The sequence below is a fragment of the Polypterus senegalus genome, chromosome 10, assembly GCF_016835505.1.
Source record: "Polypterus senegalus isolate Bchr_013 chromosome 10, ASM1683550v1, whole genome shotgun sequence".
Taxonomy (NCBI): domain Eukaryota; kingdom Metazoa; phylum Chordata; class Cladistia; order Polypteriformes; family Polypteridae; genus Polypterus; species Polypterus senegalus.
In genome coordinates, this window is record NC_053163.1 from 141,233,714 (window position 1) to 141,248,103 (window position 14,390).

At 37.3% G+C, this 14,390-nt stretch overlaps 1 protein-coding gene across 4 annotated transcripts in view; it reads right to left on the bottom strand.

Annotated features, from left to right (window-relative positions):
- Positions 1-14,390, bottom strand: part of ap3d1 (adaptor related protein complex 3 subunit delta 1) — an 86,750-nt gene that overhangs the window by 2,853 nt on the left and 69,507 nt on the right. For 2 of the 4 annotated variants that reach the window (XM_039766892.1, XM_039766894.1), the window contains 10 exons: positions 13,396-13,563; positions 13,067-13,120; positions 12,742-12,816; positions 10,930-11,076; positions 9,662-9,709; positions 7,593-7,782; positions 4,124-4,212; positions 3,887-3,972; positions 3,602-3,723; positions 1,050-1,129 (listed from right to left, as the gene is read on the bottom strand). In XM_039766892.1, coding sequence (XP_039622826.1) covers positions 1,050-1,129; positions 3,602-3,723; positions 3,887-3,972; positions 4,124-4,212; positions 7,593-7,782; positions 9,662-9,709; positions 10,930-11,076; positions 12,742-12,816; positions 13,067-13,120; positions 13,396-13,563 — 1,059 coding nt within the window. The remainder of the gene's footprint in view (positions 1-1,049; positions 1,130-3,601; positions 3,724-3,886; positions 3,973-4,123; positions 4,213-7,592; positions 7,783-9,661; positions 9,710-10,929; positions 11,077-12,741; positions 12,817-13,066; positions 13,121-13,395; positions 13,564-14,390) is intronic. The other 2 variants (XM_039766893.1, XM_039766895.1) reach the window with 2 other exon arrangements.

The window sequence follows — 14,390 nt, forward strand, 5'->3', positions numbered from 1 at the left end:
GGGAAACTGTTTGGGAAGCATTTCCCACTGAATAAAGTTTGTGTTGTGCTTGTGGAGCTTGTGTCTGCATCGGTCTGTGATGGGTTTGGAGAGCTAAGCACACCCTGCAGGCCACACACTGAAAGGACTCCTCACCCAGTCCAGTTCAGCACACCTGGTTTTAATGTAACTGAAGTATCGTATGATTTCATTTTGTTGTGCTTGTACCCTTTTCAATACTATTGTTCTGTATCAATAATGGTAAGATGGGCACCAAGCAGTGAGAAGCACTTCCACCCTTGCACTTTCTCTTCCACATTTTAACCTTCCTGATGAATCTATTTAGCTTGTCATAAATATTCAAGATGGGTGTGTCTTTACTTTTTCGTGACAAGCTGAATTCAATCAGTTTGGCAAACGCATCGGCAAGATATTCCAGACATGCTACTGTCTCTGTGTCTTCAAACATTGTAGCAAGAGGGTGCAGGTGTTCATTTTTGAAAGCACATACCTCTGCTTGGTAGTTCAAACGTTTTGATTGTCATTTTGTCACGTAACTGCAAACGGACATTAATATGAATTAGTAGATGTTCATGTGTTGATTCACAGGAGCGAGCTTTTGAACTGAAGATGGAAATCTTCACCGGTGAATGAGGGGAAGAGGTAAAGCTTCTCTTTAAAAACCTGTTCTTGTGTGAATGCACATCCTCCTGTGTGAAGTATGTACTGAACAATATTAAATCAAAAATGTATGCATTTTGCACGTTGTGAGCATACAACTGGGAGACTTGATACATGGCTAATGAAACACAATAAGATTTTTTTTTACTTTTTAAAATTGTTACCTATTGTGCAGTGTTGGTCACCGTAGACCCATATTTATATCAGAAACACTGTTTTCTCCTCATTTCTTGAAACTATGGGATTAAACATTTTTCTTGACCATCACCACAAACTACATGGGGCAGGTAATATATAAAAAAAAAAACATGATTTTTGGGTGGAAAAAGTAATCAAGAAACATGCAAGGACAGCAGGATTCATCACTGACCACAGGAGGGTATACTTACAATTTTGACAAGAAGACACACATGATGTCCCTGGATAGACCGGCTGTACATTGATGCACATGAGTCAATTCTCTCCACAACTGCAAAAAATTAAAAGGTGCACAAACTTTAAACTGTACCTACACAGGTAAGGCCCAGGTGTGGTGTTTAACGAGAAGCCAGCAGAAACTTGCTGTTGCACTATAGCCATAAAAAGCACTAAAACACCAGGTGCCAACAGAATCAAATTTACCTTCCAGGTTCCTCTTTTATAGATGGAAATCTGAAACTCTAATCAACAAATATGGTTTTAACTGGCATGTTCCCCTTTTTTGGATTGGAATCAAAACTACAGCCAACAGGACTATTATGCACGACACGTTATTTAGGTTGGTAATCAGGATTACAAATCACATTGCCCTTTTATGGATAAAGTTCTGCACCCCTAGTCCACAGAAACAGTTACATCTGATGTTTCCCTTTTTGTCCCCAATTTTGCAGAAGCCATTATACCTGGCAGATTCCATATTTATGGATATGATCAACAGGAACATTAGACTGTCAGTTAAAGTTGAAAATATTGTCTTCTAGCTAACACAAACTTCACTTAACTTTGGAAGCAATTATAATTGTGCAAGTTTCTCTTTATGACTGTAAATCTAGACAGTAAGCCAGCAGGAACCATTGTACATTATAACTGTAATGACTTTTTTTTTTTTTTTTAAACTGACAGGGTCCTCTTTAATCATTGGAATTTTGAACTTTAGGAAAACAAAGATGCTATACTACCGTTTATAAATTTACTCTAGTCATTGTACTTCCAGTCAGGTGACTAGTGTGCAATACTTTCCCGCTCTCTGGCACAATGATAAACAAGGAGAACTAAACAAAAAGGAACATGAATTCAAACTGAAAGAAGTGGGAATTCAAGATAGTGTGTGTAGGTGGGTACAAAATGGTCCCAAATGCAGGAAGCAAAGGGTAAGGGGACCAATTTCACAATTTGATGTTAAAAATGGTCTCTCTCAGGTGTCAGTGCTGTAAACAATCTTGGCAAGAGAATAATCAGTAAGCTGGTTTACTTTACAGATGATACTAAACTAGGTGGAAGGATAGATACTGTAGATTCAGCTTAATTGTTACAGAGGGTCTTGGACAGCATGCAGGCTTAGGCAGATGAAGCTTACTGTAAGTAAATGTCAGGTATTGTATGCAGGAAGAAGAAATTCTGGATTTGCATACAAAGTGGGAGGTTTGAAACTTCAAAGTATACCTTATAAGAAGGACCTGAGGATCATAATGGACTAATAACTATACACATCCAGGCAGTATATTGAAAGCAATCAAGAAGGCTAATAGGGTGTTATGTTATATATCACATCAAAGGAAGCTTAAGTTAACAGTATACACTGGTGAGGCCTCATCTGCAGTACTGTGTTCAATTTTGGGTGTCATATTAAACATTTCACCTGTAGAGAAAGTCCAGAGGAGATGGAATTAGATAATTGGAACTGACAGCCATGAGCTACGAGGAGAGACCAAAGGAGCTGAATTTTTTAAGCAAACATGGATTAAGTGGTGACTTGTTCAAAATGTTTATATTTATAAAGGGAATTAGTAAACTTATTCTCTGCTGTTTTTTTTTTAAAATAAATTCTGCAGCAAAACGTTGCACGTTTGTTAACTCATTTTCGTAAACTCGGTAAGGGTAGATTTTGCACAAATGTTAAAGTGATTTTTTTTTCCCATGCATAGAAACACAGACACGTGTAACAAATTACCAAGTAGTGTGGTGGAGACTAGGACTTTAGGGACCTGCAAATCTCATCTTGATGTTATTTTGGACAATCTGGGAGAAGAGGATGGTCAAGGTTGTTGGGCTAAAATGGCCTGTTCTCATCACAACTGTTCTAGTATTTCAATGCAGAACTTCAGTTTACTTAAGGGAAAACACAAATCGGCTTACCTGATGTATTCTTCAGCTATAAAATACTGTGTAGCACAGCTGGCTCCAATATTGAACTATGCTAATCAACAAAAATCATTGCACCTTGGTGAGCTTCCTCTTCATGCATGACAATCTGGACCTTCATGGAACACAACTGCTGCACTGCATTTTACGGATGGAAATTGAGACCCTACTCAACAAAAACCACAGCTCTGTGTAGGTTCTCTATTTCTGAATTGAAGTGTAGACCCTTCAGTAATCAGCTCCTTTGCCTTTTTTTAAATGTATGCTGAAGAGTGCAGTGAGACATTCAATTTTATACCAGCGTTCCTCTATTTGGGCTCACAGGGAAGTAAGCAACTGGTACAAAATGGGAATTGTCCCTAAAGTGAAAGCCAGCGTTTTCCAAGTTATGCCTATCTAACAACAATATACCTATGGAATTATGGAAGTACACCAGACCTCTCAAAAGGAAACCAAAACCAACATGATTAGACAATGCAGACTCCATCAAGCACTTCAGTTTGAATGGGAACAATGGTTTCAAGTGCTATTGTGCCGCATATATGTCACGTATGTTTTCTGCCCTGAAATGAACAGAGGCTCGGAGAGGCTTGAAGCTTACCTGAGAAATGATGATGGAAGCAGATCTTGGCAAGCAGGTGGTGAAAGGGCATGTTGATGCTATCCAGCTTGAGTGTATTAACCTTCAGCTCTTCAGACTCCAGCAGCTTAGCAAAGGCGTCACTGCACAGCGAAAATAGACAGTTAGATGCCAGCACCACCCAGAACACACAAAATAAGGTGACACAATAAGAATATATTTAAAAATATAAGAAAATCACTACTAGGGCTGACAAGATGATAACCAATGGTGGCAGCAGGTCAAGGAGAAAGATTAGCTACCAACCTGTAACAGGGCGTTGTGATCAAGTATGAGGTGCAAGTGAAGTGCAATTTAAAATCCAGTTTTTCATGAGTGGACCCATCTTCTGTCTGTAAAACAAAATGAAAAATAAAGCAGGCTGACCTGACTTGCAGACTATAATAATGTGATCGAGAGAGAGAACAGGGAAACAAAACTGGATAAGGGGGTGGTTGGGGCAGTTTAAAGCTTTTAGCCCAATAGTGATCTAGCAGCACTTACTTTTACAATAAATGTTAGCGTTCCCTTCAGTTTTTGAGGCATGACAATACTCTGTACGGTGAAGACAAACCTCGCCTCATTAGAAACACCTGAGAAATTGAAAAAAGGAAGAAACAAACCAATCACAAATCTGAAGAAGCAAGGGCCTTTTCACGTTTGCTACATCTGTCCATTTTTTCCTTAAAAAAAGCAAAGAATATTTATTCATTTTGACTATATTGGAATTGTGACAGATGAACCTAATCTCTTTCCAAGTTCATTTTAAGTTTCAAATTGACACAAAAACTTCACATAGTAGCAAATAGTTTTTTTCAAATTGAAGTGGGACATCTTAAAAGGTGGAATGATATTCACGAAAAGTCCGTAGTAACTGCAAAATCATCTGTATGTTCAACGCAGACAATGGTTTTAACTAGGCTGGAGGATGGAAGTATGAATGGACGTCAATTACAACCCATGAAATTTATTTAAATACCGTGGAAGTGTTAGGTTTGGGAGGTGGTGGTCAGACACAGAATACAACTGATATTGTTCTGGATAAGTCTGATTTATTGCAGCTATACCATGTCAACCCTCACCTCTTGTTCTTCCCTGTTCTTTATTCCCTCTTCTCCCCAAAACCAAGTGCAATTCAGAAAAAATGTCCATCGAAGTAAAGATAGCTACAACCTTAGGACACAGATTCTTCAAAAAATTTAAGGACCATAGAAATATTAACTTATAAATTTGTAATTATCAAAAGATTAAATTATTCAAATTCAATTATCTATAAAATATAATCCTACAAATGTATTAATTCATTTCATCATGAAAATGGTATTATTGCTAGTGTTAAGTTAGTATTTTAAGTTTTCTGATAACATCACAATGCAAGTTTAATATGTTGGTCACTACAGTTAGCACAAGAGATAGCCAACTTAAGAAGCACTTAGAAATTAATGAGTGTTAATTACAAATTAAATAATGCACTACATTACAGTATGTACAACTGTTTTTTTTAACAGACAATTAACAATAGATCTTAAGATGGATTTTACAATATTCTTAGCACTACAATGTGTTCGGTAAATGCACCCTTAATACTGGCAGGAGTTTTTGTCAGACAAATAAAATTGGAAAATACACAAGGTGAAGTAATCTCTTTCAGGATAATTTGAAACAGTTAACTTATATGAAACACAGAATATTTCTCAATTTTAAGACCACAGTGAATAGTTGGCAACATTCTTCATTTGGAGCAAGCTCGATCTGTGATATCTCAAAGAAAACTGAAAGTTCTTGACAAATAAGTGAACCATATTTCAAGAAATTTTGTCCACTGAAAATCAAGTTGTGTCAAAAGGACAGACAAACAAAACTGACAACAGTATGTACACTTTCACATCTGCCATAGCCAAATAAGCTTAATATGCATCACAAGTAAATTAACGAAAATTAAGAAAAAGAAAAAGCAACATGTCAAGAATAGGTACTGTATATTAGTGAACAGACAGTAGGAGTGTAGATGGGGAAATTTATAATATTCTGAAATTCACTGAAGATGCAACAAAACCATACAATCCGATCAGTGCTAATATTATTGTTTATCTTGATTTTCAACCAAAAAAAAAAAAAAAAAAAAAAGCTGATAAGGTTCCCATTCAAAACACTAGGGATCAAGCTAAATTATTTTATACTTTATATTATAAAGGTACAGTAAGCAAATGGCTTGTAAACCAAAAGTAACACATCATGATGCAAGTAACTTTATTTAAATAAGGTGACCTTAAAAGTGGCATCCCTTAGATATCAATGCTGTGGCAAATGCACTTTTTAATATACATAAATGATCTTGAAAAAAAATATGAGTTAGAAGCTGGCAAGTCTAAGGATCATACTATATACTATGTTGATTGTCAGATAATGCAAAGTTAACTATATCATTACAGAGGTACATGGGCAGAATAGGGGCTTGTCCGGATTTGTGGCTGGTTGGTGTAGTTTAATGTAAGTAAATGTTAAAAGTTATGCCATATTTTAAAACACAGTAAGATGCTCAAAAGTTGAAAGTAAACCTTATGAGAAGGACATAGGAGTCATAATGGAGTGCCCACAACCAGACAGTGGTGCAAAGTGATTAAGAAGTATGTTAGGATGTTAGTGTGGAATAAATGTCAAGGGAGCTTCATCTACTATATAATAAGACACTTATTATTATTATACTCTGTGTGTATATCCTGTCCCTTAGAGTAACATGATTGGTTAGTATGGCTTTGGTGATGTGATTCAACGAGGAACAGTGAGTATTAGACACACGAGGAGGAGAAAAAATTTAGGAGGTATGCTGATAGAGTCGCTTTCAAAGATGAGGTATATATAAGTTTTCAAGAGGTGAGAATAGTGTCTCAAAAATAATGATGGAGACTGAGATGCAGGTTTTACAAGAATGCGCTCAAGAGAGGGAACACCAATGAAAAGAGGTTTTCAGCATAAACAAATAGACAGGAAATGTGCTGAAGGTTCACACAGGGCAAGAGATAGTAAATATTTTTAAATTACTCTATTTCTTGTCTTTGAAAGGTAACACTGTTACAAAAGGTAATTATACACATACATATACACACACACACACACACACACACACACACACACTAATGAGGCCTCACTTGGAGTACTGTGTGTCATTTCTATTCATCATATCATAAAGAGTTCTATAAGTCCAGAGAAGAATAACAAGACTAGTTACAAGTTAAGAACAAAGAATGAAAACTTTTCAGATTAAGTAAACAGAGGTTTAGAGATGACATGTTTGAAATGTATCCGATTATGAAGGAAAAATAATATAGTGGAATCCCTTATTTTAAAATAATTATTCAACAAGAACACAGGGAAACAGATGGCAACTTGTTAAGAGTAAAATTTTCACAACATTAGAAAGTCTACACAGAGAATCACAGACAATAAGAATTAGTTTCAAGTATTGTAGTAGACGGTAGTAATTTGGGGACCTTCAAAACTGAATTGGATGTCATTTTGGATGAACAGAAACAATTAAATTGTTGGGGTGAAGTCCTGTTCTTAAAAATGTTATAAAGTTTTAATGAGGCTAAAGTAATAACTCTTTGGTGTTTCTAAAATTCCAAGAAATAAATAATTACCAGTGACACTATATATAAAATATTTAAATGAGTTTTGCTTAGGGTGCGGGAATGGAAACTGGTCTACCCCATAAGCAACTGAGACCAGTTACAAAGGAAAATGTTTAATGTATGCCTCTACCAGAAATATGGTGATCAGACACACTTGGGAGAGAAACCCCTCCCAGTTACATCTAATGCTTCCCACTTATATTTGTGCCAGAAATGCTGTTCCCAGGTAAATTCAGAAATTTTAAAAGAGAGAAGGATGGAAAGATGATTCCAAATTCTACATAAGGTAGTTTTAGATACAATTCTTATGCCCTAAGTATAATTCCCTTTATAAAATTCACCTGGAGGCAGCTGAAAAGGTACAGCAATTCCATCATGAACGCTGGCTCCACTAGGCCGCACCAATCTAGTGTTGAGGGAGTCAAGCACGTTGAATTCCATGGACTTCAAGAAGTCTGTGCACTTGTTCTCAAAAATGACAGATACCACCACTTGACTGCCATCTTGCAGGTTTCCCTGGATGTCATACACCTATTTGTGATGAAAGACAAGATTAGAAACTCCTATGAAATGGTGCCCACACATTTCCCTAACCATATTAATTCCCAACCAATTTTATCCAAGGTATTCCACACACCAAAGTGCCATTCAGACCTAATTAAGTATTGGGGCAGGGATGGATGCCATCTCTTTTAGCTACATACCCAGAACAGAGATCTCACACAAAGATTGGAAAGATAGCTTCTAGAAACAGGCAAATCACAATGTCTAGATCAGATTCCCATTTTCCTTGAAAAAAATCTTTACCTGTGCAAACCACACAGCACTGGGCACTCGTCATGCACTACAATTTATTACAATGAATTTAAGTCAAGGCACTGCAAACATTTTGAAATACCTGTTCCCTTTCCTTTTTTGACTAGATGAATCAAAAGTAAGAGGAGAAACAAAATAGACATGAATGCAGCATACAATCCAAGAAGAAACAACAGCTTGTCCAAGGTTATCAGGATTATGGCACCAGCTTGTCACATATTATGCTTAATTGTCTGCAGCTTTAATCTCAGGCCAATGTGTTATAAAACAAATGCCACTAAGGTTTACATGGTTTATAATGCATGGAAATGTTACAACAGAAGCTAAGACTGGAATAACATTTTCATTTAATGTCAATACGTAGCACCAGTGTTACCTTTCTTGATTTGTACATACTAATATAGGTGCAGGAGACTGGGGTTTACTGCAGTCCTGGTACAATGCTATAGAAAAGTTGCAAGGATACGTGTTTCTGTAAGAAGATCGATTCAATGTCATATCATATTAGTGATAAATAACTTAGTTTTAGTGCCACTCAAAAATAAAATAAGTCTCTAGTAACTCTGTGTTTAACTTGCTGGTCTACCAGGTAACTTACAGTGCTGACTGCCCAAATATAATGACAAAATTCTACATAATTGAAGTGCAATAATTATCTTTGGGCACAGTGGTAGTGCTGGTGCCTCGCAGTTAGGAGACCTGGGTTCGCTTCCCGGGTCCTCCCTGCATGTTCTCCCCGTGTCTGCGTGGGATTCCTCCAGGTGCTCTGGTTTCCTCCCACAGTCCAAAGACATGCAGGTTATGTGCATTGCGGATCCTAAATTGTCCCCTATATATATATATATATATATATATATATATATATATATATATATATATATATACATATACATACATACATACACACACACACACACAAACATGCACACACATATCTTCTTCTATAATACGCTACCATGGCAGTTCGTTTGTCTGTCCAGGATTTTAAATCACCTGTAGCTTGCAAACCTATTGGCTTGAAATTTGGTACACATATACTACATGACACCTACTATCCGCTTTTGGGGGTAATGATTGACCTCCAAGGTTATTCCTCCCTTTATTTTATTGTAGAATCAACTCTCAGCTGGGTGGCCGTGTGGCATGCATACAGGCGCCGTTCTCATCCCTACAAACTTCTCCGTCACTTCCTTCATATCTTAAAATCATTCTTCAGGAAGATTGAAGACTTCAGTGCCAGCTTAAGTGAAAAATTAAGGAAAACCATGCTAATTGCAACACAAACACTGACTTAATCAGTTTTAACGCGAAAAGATGCCAACGAAAGAAAAGAAGCGGTCCGTTAGGGCAGAGAAAAGAAGAGCTGCTCAGGAAGCAGCAAGTGCATCAACCTCTGAGCAAACAAATGGTAAACGTACAGAGAAAGAGTAACCAAGCCAAACAGCTTTAACATTGTGATCAGTGCAGCTGATGCTACACTAAGGCATGAGGCATCAAGAATCAGTTGAAGCAGCTGATTGCCTGCCATTTTAAAAGTGATCACGTTAACACTTTGGACCTAACAATGATGAATTGTAGCTCCTGAAACACTTACCATCTTAATATAAGAGTTTTCAGACAGGAGGCAGTAGTTTGACATGGGCTGTAAAAGACAAAAAAGGAGGTAAAAGTAAACATTCACCGGCTAACAGATGGGGAGATCAAAAACAAAAAATGTGTTATTAAGGAGGCAATCAAGTAGTACCATTAACAAGAGGTGTGAAAAGGTAGTACAAAGTAATATGGCTGCAGCACACACACAAAATCGGAGGAGGTTATTGGTGCTACTTTCAAACAGAGAACAAATGTAAGCAAGGACTGTAAATCATTCAGATGTTTTGCTTGTGTGGTTTATGCTTACAATTCCACAAGTTGTTTTATCCAGTACAGGGCTGTGTGCGGCCTATCACAGCAGTAGTGACAGGCACATAGCACCAGCGAACCCCATACAGGATGCTATTCCACTATACTTTTCACACACCAATATAGAGTTATCGCCTGACTTAAGACTTGATTGACAGCAGGGAAAATGGCCCAAAGTAACTAGAAAACAACAAATCTGACTTGGGAGAAGATGAGCCAGACCCACACAGAGAGATATTAGACAGGGAACTGAACCTAGGCTTGTAGGGTTATAAGGAAGCAGTTCTAACCACTTTGCCGTCATGATATGCTTGTCTGAATTAGGAAGCAAAACCTGTGATACTCATATTAGTGTTAAAAAGAATGTAAATAAAACATGGGACCAGGGAATCCTTGTGTAGTACCCCCATATAGGAATAAGATAACAAAAAATAAGGAAATCCATTTGTGTGTACAGTATATATCACAGAAATGGTACAAGAGGAACAAAGTAAGCAATGACCTAACCACTCTGTGAGCTGTACAGCAAAAAGACTAACTACAGTGTCGTCATTTGAATCCTGTGATGTACACAAAAGGGGTACAGGATGGAAGTGAGAGAAGATTCATAGATAGGAATGAGAGAACCTGGACTGTGGTGCGCTTGTAAAGTAGCAGGATCAAAAAAAGCTAATCCAAGTAAAGGCATTATAAGAAAAATGTTGTGAGCAATGAATACACGGTGAATGAATGAGGAACCTCCAATGTGTTGAGCAGGGAAAGAGTGAAGATTAGAAAGAAAAAAAAAGGTTCTAGGTAAACGTTTAATTAAAGGACATTATGGAAAGAGGGTACAGACATGAAAATATGGTGCCTGTAGGAAGCTAAAAATATGAATTAGGTAAAAACACACACACACACAAAAAGGAGAAAAAGCAAAAGGTTTTTCTGGGAGCAAAAAAAATACTTGGCCATACACACCGGTAGTGGCTCCTCCTCTTCCTCTTCTGCAGTCCCATTATGAACAGCTGCTTCTGACTCCACATTCTCACTTCGGTGCCGCTTCTTCTTAGATTTCTTTTCTTCCTTCTCTTTCTTGTGTTTCTTTTTCTTGTGTTTTGAAGACTTCTATTTTGAAAGAAATGCTGAAATCTTGTGCCCCAGCAGTACCCACAAGTTCATCACACTGAAACACCCAACATCTGTTGATGTACACTTTCTCATTTTATCAACCTGCCACAGCCCAATTAGTGGAAAATGTTAATTTACCACTGGGGCTCCTTCTCTGCAGGATTTTATCTTTAGGTCTGTCTGTAAATTTACATCAGTCATAATGTTAAATCTTACTCCTATTTTCTCACTGACATTTCACAGGATGGCCACCATCACTCAACTCCTACACAAAGTTAATTTTTTTCTTTTTTGTATATTTTTAGTTTCCCTCAGTGCCCCCTCTCACACAGGCAATTGGAGAAATTAGCAGGTTAACCATCCCAGAAATTTGCTGAAGTTCACATACCATTCACACGTGAAAAAAGAAGAAATGATCAAACATGCATATGGTTCACAAGTACCCAACACAGGTTTCCATATTGTTATTTCTAAAATAATACTTTATAAGCAGCAATGCACAAGTGCTGCAGTCAATCTATTTAATTTATTCAATTATTTTTTCTCACCATGTACACCAATCATAAAGATGTCCCTGAAGCATAAATAACACAGCAAGTAAGTAAACCTTTTTTTTGTTCATGGAAAGACATGTGATACTGGAAGCCTTGGAATCAACAAATAGAACAATTGTGTTGTCATATTAGATGGTCCAGAACAGACTTTGCAGGGAGATGCAAAAATGTGGGCAACCATGGTCAAAATTACTGTGAATAGTTAAGTGAGTAGAAGTTGATCTAATCTCCAAAATGAAACCTTTAGCATTTTAAGTAGGAATAGTGTATTATTTGTGTTATGTTTAATTGCAGAGTGAAAAAAGGAAAGGCGCACCATGCAAAAATGTAGGCATCCCAAGAAATTTGAGGTCACAGATAGCTTTTTCTAGTCACTTTTAGAAATGTTCAGCAAAATAATCAAACAAGTCTCTTACAATCTGTTCACTTGCATACATATGCAACACTGTTGTGGCACCTGGTATGCTTTACTAGGCCAATTCTAGATTTGACAACGTGTGTGCCAACATGAGAAATTCCTGAGAATACCAGAACCTGTTACCAGGTTCTCACAAGGGAAACTGCAACAGAATTTCCAAGGACTCAAAACCTGGTTTTGCTTATGCATGCACCCGACCTGGTAAGTTGATGGTAAATTCCTGGGGTAGTCTGCACATATCATAGGGGTTACCGTTTACAAGCTATTTAAATTACAGTGTCATCTATTTTGTTGATGTTCTGTACAGATCCTTCTGATTTCCAGCTGGTATGAAAGGTAAATCACTGGCATAGTTTGTATTGTGAAAGCAGTTTTTACTTACATTCCATTTAAATTATGTTTTGTCTGCTTTGTTGATGTTCTGCACAGATCATTGAGTTGCTATGAAAAGCATTATGTGAATAATTTATTGATCGTCTGGTTGTTAGGTAAAAAGAACAAATGGATATCAGCAACTACATGGAGGTCAGGGTTAAGGACAATCTAAAATGCACTATACTAAATTCTGTGGAGTAATTAATTTTTTAACAGACTAGGTACAGAGTCACTTTTAAACAGAACATTTGTGTGATTTGAAAATGGATAATTTAACAATAAAAACAAACAGCCTGCCCTAACCCAGATACTCACAGACTCTTCTTGGTCCTTTTCACTTTCTTTGGGTGACTCTGGCTCACTGAGGGGTGCGGCCTCCAATGGCTGTTGCTGTGAACACATGACAGAAACTTAAAGTTAGACACTACCAAATACACACTCTGCCAAGGCGCCCTCACTTCCCCAAAGACCAAGAAGATTATTATTAAAGTAGGCAGGGTTAAGTCATCTGACTTGAAGAAAGTGCCAGGAAACCTAAGGGTAGAGTCTGTGGACTGGAAAACAGCCTCTATGAATTTCTTTCTGAATTGAGGAAAAAAAAATAAAACAGAGAGTGCGCTGAAAGAAGGTTGGTCCCAACCTGAGGTTTAGAGGGCACAGGAGCTGTGGCAAGCCAGAAATCCAAATCAGAGGCCTGTGGAAAAGGAAGAATGAAAATGAGAATATGAAATAAAAAATAAACTTCCTGCCCTCCTGACACTGTTCATAAATGGATGGAGTGTTCATTGGTTTAAGGAATCCTAAAAGAAAGCTGTACTGGTACATGCAGCCATTAAGATGAGATACAACTAAAAATGACACTTTGTCATTCTAAACAAAACAAAAAAAAACATGGCAGCTGAAATAGAATTGGCAACACTGCAACATCTCCACAGTACTGAATTAAAAATATTAGACTTATTTGCTTACCTCAGTGGATACTGCGGCAGGTACATCGTTAGTTTTTGCCTCTGAAGTATCCGCTGTGGAGATTTTGTCCTCAGCCTGTTCTCCCTGGTGCTGCTGTTCTTCCTCCTCAAGTTCCTCTGTTGGTGCAGACTTTTTGTGTTTCTTTTTTTTCTTCTCTTCCTTGCTTTTCTACAGAAGACAGGTAAACACAAAGTAACTCCTAACATGCTAATAATGAGTCACCATCGAAACTCTTATATATACAAAAGTTATTAGAGCTATACAACTGGACCACCAAAATACTATTGTTGAGAGAATATGCACCAGCTATGAGATGCACTCAAATTATGTTGAATTCAAGACTGAATTTCATTTTCTATAACACTCCACTTTCAAATGCAATAGTCGGGAAGTTAAAATAAAGAGGAAATGGTTGAAGTCCATGTTTGAAATAGCCCTTGGTATTCAAGGGTCTCGATAGTGGTTCCACTGTTGGCTGAAAACTAAAATCTGTAGAATGTACCATTAGCTACTGTATATACAGTGTTACTGCTTAGGCTATAAATTTCTTAAACAGGCTAATCGCATCACATGCAGACACGCAATCTGCAAATGAAAACAAAACCGCCACCTGTTTCTAACTAGCTTCAGAAAGAATGGTCACATTTGGTGACACATTCACACTTCTGTGCAGTAGGGCAGAAGCCTCCAACTCACTTACTGTAGAGGTGTGTGATTCTTGCTTCAACAGCAATAAAACATTTGATTGAAATTTCATTATTTGGAACCTTTCTCTTGTTCCATTTGGATTTTTTTAAAGTATATCTTAATGCCAGGGACCCTGGCTTTCTTTTCTTCATTTGGGATGAGGGTTAAACTAAACAACTAAGCAAATATAGTTAACACCACCCATCCACAAACCAAGGATCAGATTTATAAAATTTGCATACACAGAAAAATCTGGATTTATCAAAGAAAACTTGATGGGACAACTTCAGTATATTTACGGCAACTCT